The 14,843-nt window shown below is 55.3% G+C and overlaps 1 protein-coding gene across 1 annotated transcript in view; it reads left to right on the top strand.

Moving 5' to 3' along the window:
* The first annotated feature begins 1,133 nt into the window (after nt 1-1,133).
* ECE1 (endothelin converting enzyme 1) overlaps nt 1,134-14,843 on the top strand; it is a 122,488-nt gene continuing 108,778 nt past the window's right edge. The window contains exon 1 of the mRNA XM_081574735.1: nt 1,134-1,253. Coding sequence (XP_081430861.1) covers nt 1,251-1,253 — 3 coding nt within the window. The 5' untranslated portion in view covers nt 1,134-1,250. The remainder of the gene's footprint in view (nt 1,254-14,843) is intronic.

The following is a 14,843-nucleotide window of genomic DNA, read 5'->3' on the forward strand; positions in this document are numbered from 1 at the left end:
ACAACACAATCACAAAGTCACACGGACAAAACACACTCTGGCTGTATCTTTTTCTCTCCCATTTTCACAAACTGGGCTACATATACAGCTGTACCAAATAATAGCCATGGCCCTCACAGATATGCATATGTACCCAAGCATAGGCTACACCACAAAACCACAGGGGTTTGGTTTCTACTTGTTTACAGTTGAGACACGAAATGTCTTTCTACCATACCAACGTGCGTGCACAATAGGCCCCAAGAGTACAGATCACACATCACACAAATACACAGACACACACTTCCTTCACTCAGGCAGTCACACAACCTCAGGTAGAGACAGTTCTTCCCTGACATACAAACCTGTGCAGGCACGGAGAAGCATCAGCCCTTTTCTCTGGTTCCTTCCTTCCCTCCTCTTCTCAAGCCTCTCTCACTCTTACACACACACATGCACATACACACACACACACACAGCCCACATAAGCACACACACGCACGCACAGCCCATCCCCCCACACGCACAGCCCACGTAAACACGCACGCACGCACACACACACACAAACACCCTCCTTCTCTCTTACACACACACACACACACACATAGAAGCACGCAGTAAAAAATCCTCAATATAGTCAGTCTCTGCCTTCCGTCACACAGAAACACAGAGGCGCACACGGATCCATCCCTCCCCCGCGCTTTTCTGTCTCCTCCTTTTCTCTTACACACACACACACACACACACACACTTCCCTCCTCCTCTCCAGCTTCTCTCACTCTTACACACACACGCGCGCGCGCACGCGCGAGCAGCTGCAATTCCCTGGCTCACACTCCGTGCAGGCACCAAGCAGGAAGACAAAGGTCGCCGAGGCTCCCGGCGCCGCGCACCGAATGCAGCTGAGCGGCTCCCTGGCCTTGGCCGGCCCCGAGCCGGGTCTCGGCGAGGTCTGGAGCCCGCGCCCGGCGCCGGAGCCCCAGCCCCGGCCGGCCCTCGGGGGTGCGCACGCGGCCCCCCGGCCCCGGCCCCGGCGCGCTGAGGGTTAAGGCGCGGGCGCGGGCGGGGGAGGCGGCCCCGGGCGTGATTGGCCGCGCCGCCCGGGCCCCGAGCCCCCGCGCCCCGCCATTGGCCCGTCGGCGGGCCCGCCTCCTGGGGCTCGTAGCGCGAGCCGCGCTCAACCGCGGGGGCCCAGCCTCGCCGTCCGGGCAGCACGGCTCCGGGAGTGCGGCCGGGAGCGCGGCGCGGGGCCGGAGCGGAGCGCTCGAGCGATGGTGAGTGCCGCGCCCGGCCCGCCTCGACGGCCCCCGGCGGCAGCGCCAGGGTGGGACTCGGGGCCGGCCCGGCGCGCGGGGGGCTGGGCGCCGGCTGCGGCTGTGGGAAGGCGTGCGGTCGGGGGGCGCGCGGGCCGCTCTCGGCTCGCCTGGCGGCTCCGCGCTCTGTTCGTCGGGGGCGGCTGGAGAGGGTCCGGGGTGGCCTCTTCGGTTCGTGCTCCCTTGGTGTGGTTTTGCTCTGGGGCGTCCGGAAGCCCCTGAACTCGGCTGGGCTTGGAGACCCTCGGCGGGTTCCGTAAGGGGATCGGGGACCATCCGAAGCGCTGGATTCGGTAGGACCTGAGTGTCCCGGGACTCTGAGGCGGGTCTGGGGCTGAGGCTCGGCTTGGAGCGTCGTGGGTGGCCGCGCCGAGATCTTCGGAGGAGTAGGTCGGGCGCCCTGGGACTGCGGTTCCACTATGCCCTGAGGGTTGAGAGTGGATGCTGTCAGAGACCAGGGCCCCCTGGGGGGACCCTAAGCCCAGCGATCTGGTCTCCCCAGCATGTCCTAGTAATGGGTCTTCATCGGAGGGGGTTGCTGAGGCCACTGACTCGGATGGGCGGTGGCACCAGGGAGAAGGGAGTTGGACTTGGGGACTTCGGGGGGCGAGGGTGGGGGGTATTTCTGAAGTCCCCGGAGAGAAATCCATTTGGTCAGGCTGAATTCGTTGAGGCTGTTTTAGAGAGGAGGGTTGTTCTGGAAGGAAAGCAAGACCTCTTAGTACCTCTCAGGCCTGGTGACCTGCTTGCCATCATGGAGGCCGAGGCCACCTACTTCTCTGTGGCTTTCCCCAAGGGCAGGCCCCTCCGATTCTCTCTGTAGTCCTGCCCTGTGCCCTGTGGAGTGGATACAGGGCACCATGTAGGGCCTGAGCAGGGCATGTGTCAGTGATGGTGGCCGCCAGTCCCACGGACTCAGCCGCACCTCCCCTTCTCTGTGACAATGCCGTCAAGCCTGAATGTGCCAGGTGGGGGCAGGAAAGGACCCCTGTAGACCGATGAGTCCCCCCACTGACTCCCCAGGACCATCTCCCGCTCTCTCCGGGGCTGGAGCCCCCATACAATATCCCGTTCTTCTTCCCTTCAAGCCAGTCCCCTCTTTTCCCGCCCCATGAGCGTCTGCCTCCCCTGCACCACCACAAGCCACTCCAGAGTCAGTAATAATGAAGTTATGGCTTGATTCCGCACCTAGAGGTGCTTAGAGCCCATCTTGGATCCAACCTGCCTCTTTGATCAGGAGCCTCCCCCCTGGATCGCTCTTCTTGAACAGTTGCAGTGGCAGGGCGCTCACTCCCAAATGGACTGGCGCTTGATTTAAGGTCTCAGTATGCGGGAAATAAAAAATGGATGACTTTGAGGTCCTATCATCCACTCTGCCTCCAAGCCCACCCCAACCTTAGTTACTCAGAAAGAGAAATTTATCCTTCTCAACAATCAGTTAAAGAAGGAGAGGTCACTTTGCCTTGGTGACACTTTTCAGAGCCTGACACCCTTCCAGCCTGTCAGAGAGACCCCTGGTTTTGTCCTCAAACAGACTTGGGTTTGAATTCTGGTTCCTCTACTGCCCCAGAGGGACAAATGACGTCACCACCTCTGAGTTTCGGCTTCCTCTTCATCTGTGAAATGAGATGATATGTCTTATCTCTCAAGGATGGTGTACAGATTTGGTGAGCTAACCCGGTAAGAGGGCTTTACTTGAATACAGCTTAGTTTCCTTTCTGATACAACCTTAAGCTCAAGGTGGGAAGTTCTGCCTGTCATCTAGCCCATTTGCTAAGTCCAGAAGAAGGATTAAAGTTTATCATGTGGGGAGAAAAAGGGGAGGGTGATACTTAGAAAGCCAGGCATTAGCTCATCATTCAACAAAGATTTATTGGACTCTTCTATATGCCAAGCCCTGTCTAGGGAGGAAAAAAACGGTCCTAAACACCATGGCAAGAGCGCTTCCGTGGAACTTCCCCTGGCCACCCAGTGGCTGGGCCTGCACTTCAATCCCTGGTCAGGGAACTAAGATCCCCCATGGCACATAGCATGGCCAAAAGAAAAAAAAAAAAAGAGGGCTTTCACTAGTCCATAAATGTCCACACCATCCTCAGGCTAGGTGGTATGTCTTTAGGAGAGGTAGTGCGATCCTGCCAGGGGTGGGCTCCCTTCTGGATGGAGAGGTGGGAGAAAGCTTCACCGCACAGGTGGCATCTGAATTGGAAAGAATATCCCAGGTCAGGGCACCTGTGCAAGCAGAGGACCAGAGGTGTGGGAGTATGGGAAGTACTCTTAGAAAGGGCCCAGTGGGGCTTGCTCGGCATGTGGGCACCAGAGCGGCAGGAGAGAGGAGAAGGTGGCAGGGGATGCTGCTGGGGCTGGATGGTTGGAGGCTGGGGCAGGCCGAGGGGCCGGAGCGGTGGGTTGTTGGTCCACTGCAAGTGGGTGGGAAGAAGGCTGATGTCAGGCTCCTCGGCCCCTGTCATTTTGGTTTCTCCTAAACACCAGGCCCCGTGCTCATTCCTGAGGTGGGGGTGATTCAGGGCTGCTAGAGTGTTTATTCCTTGGCTCTCCTGCTCCACGAGTTTTAAACAATTCAGCGCTCTTGCCAGCGTTGCCAAGTTTCCCCTGGCCCCTGGGTTCCTAACGGGGCTCTGCTCGGAGAGCGCGTGGGCTGTTTCCTGTGTCCTGCCTCCATCTCCTTGATGGTCCCCAGCGCCCCACCCCGGTCTCTAACCCCTTGGCAGGGAGTCAGTGCTATTCTCAAAGGCTTCAAGTAGACTCCCCTCTGCAGGCTTGAGAGATGCGGGTTCTCAGGCGTTTTGTAGCCCGTCTCTGGTTGTCCTTGTACTGCCCAGCAGCAGGCACAGAGAGGTGAAGGAGATTGTGCAGGGCCACACAGCAAGATGGTACCAGAGCAGGCACAAACCTCCTGGGTGTCTGGGGGGTTACCAGACAGACAGGTTGGGGGAAGGAGGCCCAGCCTGCTCTTGTGGAGCCCTGAGAATGTTTCTTTACCTTCCCAACTAGGGGCTGAGCTGAGGGTTGGCAGTCATCTTTACTGTAAGTGGCTGAGCTGAGAACCGGGTCCAGCTCCCAAGTGTCAAGACTGGGTGTACCACCCACTTGCTGCGTGACTTTGGGTCAGCTGTTCCTTCTCTCTGCACCCCCTTTCCTACCACGTGTGGCCGGTTTGCTCCTTGTCAGGATAGCAGGCCAATACCACCTAGTACGCGACATAGAAACGCTTCACAAACTGTGAAGAACTTGAGGGAAAGTATGATTGATCGGCAAGAGGAAAAGGGGACGACAGAGGATGAGATGGTTGGATGGCATCACCAGCTCAATGGACATGAGTTTGAGCAAGCTCTGGGAGGTGGTGATGGACAGGGAGGCCTGGCGTGCTGCAGTCCATGGGGTCGCAAAGAGTCGGATGGGACTGAGCGACTGAACAACAACAAAATGACCGATTGAAGATGGGAGGCCAGCCACACGTCCCCTGAACTGGTCTGCAGGGAGTTCCCAGAGTATAAAGTATCTTTCCCCAGTGTGGCCAGGCCACTGTGCTGTTGGGTTATAGCTTATAGGCACCTTATTAACTTTTGTTAAAGAACAGATACATTGTTTCCCAGATGGAATTGGAGAGACCAAGCCCTATACAGGGGAGAAGCAGGATTTCAGTAGAAGGAGGGCTACCGGGTGGGTTCAGCAGAAAGTTTCAGGCCTTGGCCAAGACATAAACAGCTTGGCTAAAGTCCACACTTTGATGTCAGCGGTGACAGCGAGGGAGGAGCCATCAGCAAATGTTTATGACTTTTTGTTCCTCTCAATTTTTTCTTTTCAGTTAACTAGGTAAGCGCCTCGCCCTGGTCAAAGTGCTGCATTCATTCATTCACCAAAAAAGTATGCCTGGCATAAATGCCAGGGGCTGGGGCTGTGGGCATCAGTGTGGATGAGACTGGCAGGTCTGTTTTTCAGTCTGGCAATCATGAGATATGGAGTAGGAAATTACAAGTGTGATTTCTGTTACCAAGGAGACACACAGGGTGCTGTGGCACAGATAGGCAACCTGGGGCCATAAAAAGGATGCCCTAGAGGCCATGCCATGAAGGTTGTGGCCTTAAAGAACGGACGAGACCGGGAAGAGCACTCCAGGCAGGGGAAGCAGTAAGTGGGAGATGGGACAAAACTTGATACTCTCGGGAGTTAATTCGCCTGCAGGCTCAGAAAATGACGCTTGGGAGGTGGCCGGGGTGGGCGCATGGAGGGAGGCCCTGGTTAAAGATTTGGGGCTGGATCCTAAGGGCAGTGAGGGGAGTGACATGGTCAGGTCTGCATTTTTGAGATAATCGCACAGGCTGCTTTGCAGAGAATGGAGGGAAAGGGCAGGCTGGAGGCCGGGAAACCCGTTAGGAGACTGCCGGAGCGGCCCAGGGAGAGACCACAGTGGTCTGAACACCCACTACTGCCCCCACCCACCCCACCCCACACCCCCATCACGCTGCCCAGGGTGGGCTGTGCGGCGAGGAGGGGGTCTGGCCCTAGAGGTCCCACAGAGCCCCCTGCCCTGTGGGCGTGGACCTTCCTCTTCTCCTGCTTTCGGCAAATAACTAGTGGGCCTCCAGGAACTTTGATCTAACAGAGGAGAAAGGCGAAGTTTCCAAAAAGTTCTGAAACAAGGTAGAAAATGGGGATGCAGCTTCAGGGTCCCCCTGGCCATGGGAGTGTATCAGGGAAGGCTTTCCAGAGGAGGCGGCATTTGAACTGCTTCCTCGGGCCACAGTTAATGGAATGGAATGCTTCCAAGGAGCCAGGCTTTGGAGAGAGGACACTAAGGAGATACTGACTCACTGGGAAAGAACCCTGATCCTGGGAAAGATTGAAGGCAGGAGGAGAAGGGGATGACAGAGGATGAGATGTTTGGATGGCATCACTGACACAAGGGACATGAGTTTGAGTAAACTCCAGGAGTTGGTGATGGACAGGGAAGCCTGGCGTGCTGCAGTCCTTGGGGTCGCAAAGAGTCAGACACGACTGAGCGACTGAACTGAACTGAAAGAGGTATAGTCTGGCAGAGGGCAAAGTATAATGGGTAACCAGTGCTGACTGAACCCCACTGCCAGAGAGGGGCGCTGGGAGTCTAGGACCTGGGGGTCCTGCCCTTTCCCCAGTGGTCCTGAGGATGGGGTGCCCAGGTCTGTCCCAGCTCACTGACAAGCCTCAGAAAGACTCCCTCTCCCCCACAGGGCTCCTGGTTGGGGAGTTAGTGAGGGGCAGATGTAAACAGAGGAACAAGTTTCTGGAAAACATTCAGGATATAAGCTGAGGGAGGATCCAACTTCAGGGGGATGGGCCTGGCTGCTCGATCTCCTTAAAATCTTGGAGTGCTTGTGTTAAAGGGGGATTTGTAACCATCTAATTCAATAGCCCTATTTTACAGGAGGAAAGACTGAGGGGTAATGTGAGCATCTACCATGTACCTGGCACTTACATGTCACCCTTGTGACTGTCACACCAACCGCAGGGAGCAGGTTCATCCCCATTATGGACCTGGGAAAGCTGAGGCTCAGTGACCAGTTAGGGAATTAGGACCTGTAAGCGGGCAGCAGCCTCCTGATTATTCAAGATTCTGGCTTCAGTCCCAAACTGCCACTTGATTTGGCAGAAACTGCCTTCCTGGGAAAACCCCCTGGGGATGGGGATGGGACTGTTGGGCAGTGGCCAGAGGCCCTGGGAGCTGATTGGGGTTGGACGCTGGCCAGGCCGACATATTGATTACCTTTCACCTTTGCCCAGCACTTGACAGTTGGTGAGGTCCTTCTGCTCACCCCCTTCACCACCTGTCCGTGGCCAACAGGTGGGAAAAGCCAGGGCTGAAACCTAGGCCCGTGTCCCCCAGCCCAGACCCCTATCTCCCAGCTCCTGGCATTGCCCAGGGGCCCCGGACCAGGTCTCCAGTGGCCCCTGGCTGGAGATGTCCCCACCCTCCTGAGCACATGCTCCCCATGTATGAGGAGCGGCCCCTGACCCCCCCGAAGACAGACTCTCCTCTTCCCTAGGCTCCTCCCCTCCTCAGAGGGCAGGCAGGAGGGGGCTGTGGGCAGCGGGCAGGAGTCGGGTTACAGAATAAACACCTCCGTGTCAATATTTACCTCCGCCTGGAACCAGAGCCTGCCTCCCACGCGCCGCCCCTCCAGGTGCAGGGGCCTGCTCAGAGCTGGTCACCCAAGGCAAGGCAGCTTCAGCCTGCGGCCCTCGGCAAGACGTGCTTAGTTTTCCCATCTGTAAAACAGTGTGGCTGGAACAGACCGATTCAAGGTGCCCTTTTCATCTGTGATAGGTAGGATCCCAAGCGTGATGCTCTGGTTCAGAGCACTGGTGTGGAGTTGGCCAGACCAGGGTTTCCATCTCAGCTCTGCATTTCCTCCCTGCAAGGCTGTGGGAGGTCAGCCCCTTCGAGCTTCAGTTTCCCCAGTCTGTAAAATGAGCTGCTAACGGACCTGTTTGGAGGATCACTGGTGAGGATTAACAAGATGACACATTAATGCGCAGAGTTTGGGGCACAGGATAAGAAATGAGTGGGGCGTCCCTGGTGGCTCAGACAGTAAAGAATCTGCCTGCAGTGCTGGAGTCCCGGGTTCAATCCCTGGGCTGGGAAGATACCCTGGAGGAGGGCATGGCAACCCACTCCAGTGTTCTTGCCTGGAGAATCCCCGTGGACAGAGGAGCCTGGCAGGCTACAGTCCATGGGGTTGCAAAGAGTCGGACACGACTGAGCAACTAACACATAAACACAGAAGTGAGTAAGTGATGGCGGTGGTGGCTGTTATTCCAAATAAACATTTAATAATCCTCTGGATCCACGTACTGGCTTGCGTCACTTGGGAACAAGAACCAAGGGTGGGGATTGTAACCTCAAACCCTCCTAGTACTTGAGCTGGGGGAACCCGGGAGTTGAAAAAGCCCCAGGATTAACACCACACACACACATCCAGGTCCAGGACTGACCTCAGCGATCTGTGGCGTGAGAGGGGTGAGGGAGGAGGCAGAGGGGAGGACGGATGCATTTCCGAAGCGGTGAGTTCACAGGAGCTTCGCGTCCAGTCCAGAGAGCAGCCGTTGCCTCCAGCCCTGGAGAGGAGGGGGCATGGGGCAGGGCAGGCAGGGAGGGGGCTCTGCCAGCCGGCAGAAGTGGCCCAGGGTCCAGCCTGGCTCCCTCGCTTTCTGTGCTGTCACTTGGGGACAGCAGGTCACCTCTCTGAGCTTTGTTTGCCTCGACTCTAGTATGGAGATGGTGGCGCCTGTTTTGTACTCTAGTTGAAACAGTTTTATCAGATGCTGTTTTGGAAGAACCCAGCTCCCTCCTGGGACCTACAGGGGGCTCAGCCCGTTTTATCAGCCTCTATGGTCACGAGAACCACTCTCTGGTCCTGCTCATCAGGGTGCTTCCTGAGGGCATGATTGTGCATTCTTTAATGTCATGGCAGAGGGACTTTCCTGGTGCTCCTGTGGTTAAGAACCCGCTTGCCGGTGCAGGGGCCACGGGCTCGATCCCTGGTTGGGGAACCAAGATCCCACCTGGCCACAGAGCAGCTAAGCCCGTGTGCCACAACCACTGAGTCCGGGGTTGGAGCCTGTGAGCCGCAACAAGAGAAGCCCCCGGAGTGAGAAGCCTCTGCACTGCGACTAGAGAGTAGCCCCTGCCCACCACAACCAGACAAAGCCCACGCGCCACACCGAAGACCCAGCACGGCCACGAATATAAAATTAATTAGAAAGTTGCGGCATAATTTACACAAGATGCACACATCTTGTACAGCTCAGTTTTCTCAGATGTACACACCTGCATAACCACCACCGACAGCAAAATACAGCAGCTTCCCGCCGTCCCCAGAGAGTTCCCCTGTGGCCCCTTCCCGTGTCAATCCCCCTGCTACAGGGGGCCGCTGACCTATCTTCTGTTGCTCTGTTTTGCCTGACTTTGAACTCTGCATGAATTCACATGTATGCACGCCTGGGTCTGGTTTCCTTCAGCTTCCGTCAGCACTGAATGTTTGTAGTTCCTCTGAGCTGTCGCCAGGATTCACGCCTTTGTGGGCTCTGTTACATGCCACTGGGTGGGTGTGCGTGCGCACGTCCGTGGGTGACATTTGAGTTGATTCCAGGTGGGGGCGGTGGTGACATTCCCATGCCAGTCTCTTGGGTGGGTCATAGGAGTAGAACTGCCCGGTCGAAGGATCGATGTCTGCTTCCTAGCAACTGCCACAGGGTTCTCCAAGGAGGGTTCTGTTCACCTCTCTGCCCAGGGGCCCAAGGCTAACCTAGAGTACCTGCTTGATGAATGGTTTTTTAAAGAAAGATGGAATTTGAGTCCTTGCTTTGTCTTAAGGCTTCAGACCTGTGCCGATGCCCTCAGGACCTGACCGCTCAGGGCAGGGGCTCTGCCCAGATCTGAGCTTTGTCTCCGAGCCCTTCGGTCCTCAGGGCAGGGCAGGGGTCTGGCCCGGGGGACCCCAGGCTGTGAGGCTCTACCACTGATTGGCTGTGGGACCTTAGGAAGTCCCTCCCCTCCCTGGTCCTTAGTTTCTGCTTCTCCCAAACATGGTGTGGCTTGAAGGTTTCTGCAGCTCCCTGGTTTCCGGTGGGCTCCCCTCCTCTGGGAGCCTCTGCTCCCAATTGCTCCATGCTTCTCTACCTCCGGGGTTGCTCCGGTGCCCCTGTGTCCCGTATCTCCAAGCAAGGACGCTTTAGGAAAGTGGGTAGTCTCTTCATTCTTGGCACCCTGGCTAAATACCTCCTCGTAAATCAGTCTTCGCTGAGAGAGATTTCCCCCCCCTAGAGGGGGCCCCTGGCTGTGGAAGCGCCATGCATGGAGGCTCTGCAGAGTTAACAGGGGCAGCCTGGATCTGAATGCTGCCGCTGCCGGCTCTGTGACCTTGGGCAAGTGACTCCACCTCTCTGAGTTCCTGCATCATCTTCTGCAGGGTGATGAGGCTGAAGTGAGGTCCTGCCTCATGGTGGGGAAGGCAGAACCCCTGCCCACAAGGAGCTGCCTTCTAGAAGAAGGAGCCCCAGACTTAAACAGGCAAACCAGTCAACCAGAAAGATCCCATCAGAGAAAGGAGAGAAAAGGAAAACAGGAATGAGGCTGTGAGCTGGGGAAGGGGATACTCTAGATGGCTGGGGAAGGATGAGGAAGGGGGAGCCAAGCGAAGATGCAGGGAGAGGAGAGAATTTCAGACAGCAAGGACAGCCAGTGCAAAGGGCCTGAGACAGAGATGAGGGGTTTGGCACATTATGAGTGGCCGGAAGACTGATGGGACTGGATGGAGGGAGAAGGGGGTAGTGAGTAGGAAGAGGTGGGTGTGGAGAGGCCAGGTCCTACAGGGCCTTGTCAGGCTCAGGGGGAAGTTGGCATCTCCTTTTTTAAATTGATTAGTTTATTTTTGGTTGCACTGGGTCTTCCTTGCTGTGCATGGGCTTTTTCTAGTTGTGGCCGAGCAGGGCCCAGCTACTCTTTGGTGTGGTGCGTGGGCTTCTCATTTTGGTGGCTTCTTTTGTTGCCGGGCACAGTCTCTAGAGCGTTTGGGCTTCCGTAGTTGTGGCCTGCGGGCTCCATAGTTATGGCACACAGGGTTTAGTTGCCCACGGCATGTGGAATCTTCGCGGACCAGGGATCGAACGTGCGTCCCCTGCGTCAGCAGGCGGACTCTCATCCAGTGTACCACCAGGGAAGTCCGGCATTTCAGTTTTCAGAGTGATGGGAGACCACTGCGGGGCTCCAGACAGGGAGGTGACGCATTTGGTTTTAGGAAGGCCCTGGCTGCTGTGTGGGGAGATGGCCTGTAGGGGGCAGGAGTGAGGCAGGGAGGGCCCCGTCCAGTGGGAGAGACTTTAACCTGCCCTGCGGGCGAGGAGGCTTCTGTTAGTCCAGAACGTGGGGTTTGAGCTGCTACTTCAGAGGAGGGGAGAGAGGTGATGGGGCCATCCCAGGTGCTAAAGATGTTCCTGGCAGCTGAGCCTGGTGGGCAGAAAATTGATGCCTGGAGCCAGAGAGACCGGTCTTAAGATCTGCATTTGAACTCAGCCTTCCAGAGCACGCTTTGGGTCCTCCCAGAGGGCCCCCTTTCCCAGCACCCCAGGCCCTGGGGACCCAGGGACATGCAGCAAGAAGGGCCCCTCCGCACCGCCTGCCGAGAAGTGAGGCGGAGGAAGTGATGGCCTCCAGGGCTCCCAGTCCTCCCCCCGCAGGCTGCAGCTCCCTCGGCCTGGCTCCAGGCCATCCTGTGGTTTTGTGGTTCCCGGGTGTCCCAGGCTGGTCTGAGGCAGGAGGCAGCCGCTAGAAAGCGGTCCTTCACCTTCCTGTGCCCCTGAGTGGGTGGGTTACTTGGTATCCTGCTGGGCTTCCCCTTGTGGGGTGTGGAGGGAAGCCGGAGGGAGGACAGGGCCGGGGGGTTCACGGTCTCCTGAGAGCCACATGCAAGTGGGGACTTAGATGTCATCTAGAGCCGCCGCTTCGTGGGGAGACAAAGGCTCAGGAAGGGAAAGAACAGTCTTGCGGACCCTGACTGCTTCCCCTTCCGTGGGAGTCCTTTGCAGCCAGCAGAAGTTAAGAAGTTAATACGAGGTCTTTCTGTATATCCTCCCTTAAGCATCAGCTCTGGCTTGAGCTGGTGTCTTTCAGGAAAAAAGGATCTGGAAGTTGAAAGCCTGGAAAGCAAAGGGCCCGTATCTAGGAGAGGAACGGGATTAGAATAGAGGCATTTAGTGGGGAGAGGAAGGGAACTCAGAAGGCTGAAAAAAGTTAGAATTCAAGCTGAATCAGCATTTGCTGAATGCATCTTCTGTGCCAGGTATGGGGGTATCTCTGCCTCCCACAAAGAACTCCCAGGCCTGTGGGAGAGACAGACAAGTCAACTGGCAACAAGTGAGCAGGCACAGCCTCTAAAGGCTGGGGGAATGGATGGCTGATTTGGCCTAGGGTGGTGATTATTTTGAGCTGGGTCTTGAAGGATGAATAGGAGTTTGCCAGCCAGGCAGAGCCAGAATTTAAATCTAAAGAGTCTGTCTTGGCTTGGCCCCGCTACCCTGTGGGCCTTAGAAGATGTGATTCCTCTGGTCCTGGGCCACTCAGTGTGGGCCCTGGGCAACTGTCCAGCCATTTTTCATCCAACCCCTGCTCCTGTCCTCTTGAACCCTGCTGCCTCCCACTTCCGCCAGGGTGGTGAGTGGTTGACCAGCCTTGTGTGGAGAGTCTCTGCCCTCTCTCAATGGCCAGGACTTGGGTCCTGAGAAGGACCCATGGATTCCACCATGCGTGCACCTGTGGCTGCAGAGGAGGCTCAAAGAGTCGGTGAAGGATTTCCTCTTTCATTTCGCAGCTCTCCTCACTTCCCTGCACCAACCCCCACCCCCAGCAACCTGAGATGTACTTTGCATAACTCATTTCCTCAGATCTTTCCAACAACCCCGGCAATTGGAGGTTGGTTGTCACCATTTTAAGCCTGCAGAACGCCTGACCTGCCTCTTGAGAAATCTGATTGCAGGTCAGGAAGCAACAGTTAGAACTGGACTGGTTCCAAATACGAAAAGGAATACATCAAAGCTGTATATTGTCACCCTACTTATTTAACTTATATGCAGAGCACATCATGAGAAACGCTGGGCTGGAGGAAGCACAAGCTGGAATCAAGATTGCTGGGAGAAACATCAATAACCTCAGATATGCAGATTACACCACCCTTACGGCAGAAAGCAAAGAAGAACTAAAGAGCCTCTTGATGAAAGTGAAAGAGTAGAGTGAAAAAGTTGGCTTAAAGCTCAACATTCAGAAAACTAAGATCATGGCATCCGGTCCCATCACTTCATGGCAAATAGATGGGGAAACAGTGGAAACAGTGTCAGACTTTATTTTGGGGGGCTCCAAAATCACTGCAGATGGTGATTGCAGCCATGAAATTAAAAGACGCTTACTCCTTGTAAGAAAGTTATGACCAACCTAGACAGCGTGTTAAAAAGCAGAGACATTACTTTGCCAACAAAGGTCTGTCTAGACAAGGCTATGGTTTTTCCAGTAGTCATGTATGGATGTGAGAGTTGGACTATAAAGAAAGCTGAGCGCCAAAGAATTGATGCTTTTGAACTATGGTGTTGGAGAAGACTCTTGAGAGTCCCTTGGACTGCAAGGAGATCTAGCCAGTCTATCCTAAAGGAAATCAGTCCTGAATGTTCATTGGAAGGACTGATGTTGAAGCTGAAACTCCAATCCTTTGCCACCTGATGCGAAGAGCTGACTCATTGGAAAAGACCCTGATGCTGGGAAAGATTGAGGGCAGGAGAAGGGGATGACAGAGGATGAGATGGTTGGATGGCATCGCTGACTCAATGGACATGAGTTTGGGTAAACTCAGGGAGTTGGTGATGGACAGGGAGGCCTGGCGTGCTGCAATTCATGGTGTTGCAAAGAGTCGGACACGACTGAGCGACTGAACTGAACTGAACTGAATTGTCACCATTTTAAGCCTGCAGAAGGCGACAAAGAGAGGTTACGCTGCATGTCCATGGACACATGGCTAAGCAAATACTCTAGAATTTGCTCCTCAATTGGTCTAACTCCATGGCCTGTGCTCACGTTTCTAAGCCGTGACGAAGCAGACCAGTTCATGATAGGCTGGGCGTTTCTGGTGACAGGTGCTCCCATCCACATCCACGCAGCCTCTGGGCTTCTAATCAGGGCCCCAGGACTTCTGCAGGTTGGTGGTAACAGTATGACTCGACTGTATTAGAGGCAGTCCTTTTCAAGCCCAAGTGTGTGTAAGAATCCTCAGGGACTCCGGTGACAAATGCACATTTCATTGCCGTTGTCCCACGCGTTCTGATTCCGTCTGTGGAGTAGGATACAGACAGGAACTTACGTTTCCGGTGAGCTTCCTGATTCTGATGCTGGTGGGTGTTTGATCACACTTTGGCAACCATGACTTACTGCGTGTCCGCTCTGGAGCCAGCACTGTTGTGGGCCTTTTGTTTTGTCATTTCAGCCATCAGAACATTGCTTGGTGGGGGAAGTTGGTACAAAAGAAAGTGCGGAGTCTTGAGACTTGGACCAGTCATAATGAGGACGTTTGTAACCAACGTGTCATACGTATTTAATCTTCAGATTAACTGGCTGAGGAAACCAAGGCTCAGAGAGGTTCAGGGACTTAGAACCCACATCCCTCAGCTGCTGATGCCTGTGTTCTCAGCCCCCCACGTGGCCTCTTTTGCACATTCTCAAACACAGGCTCTTAAAGGCCTGGAATCTAAGGAAATATGGGAAGATTGGTGGTGGTGGTAAATACCACTGACTGAACAACTCCTATGTGCCAGGCGCAGAGTATAGAATGGTGAGCACACAGAAGTGGTCTTGGGTGATTGCACAGGTTTCTGATTTTGAGCAGAACACTATGTGATCCTATGTCTGAAGAGCCCATCCCAGGCAGGGTTTGTGGGGAGAGCAGTGGCAGGGAAGACATCTCTCCGGAAGAAACAATTGAGGAGAAATCTGAAGAGTGAGTTACGTATTAACCAGGT

The sequence above is a fragment of the Giraffa tippelskirchi genome, chromosome 3, assembly GCF_054371585.1.
Source record: "Giraffa tippelskirchi isolate mGirTip1 chromosome 3, T2T-mGirTip1v1.2.pri, whole genome shotgun sequence".
Taxonomy (NCBI): Eukaryota; Metazoa; Chordata; class Mammalia; order Artiodactyla; family Giraffidae; genus Giraffa; species Giraffa tippelskirchi.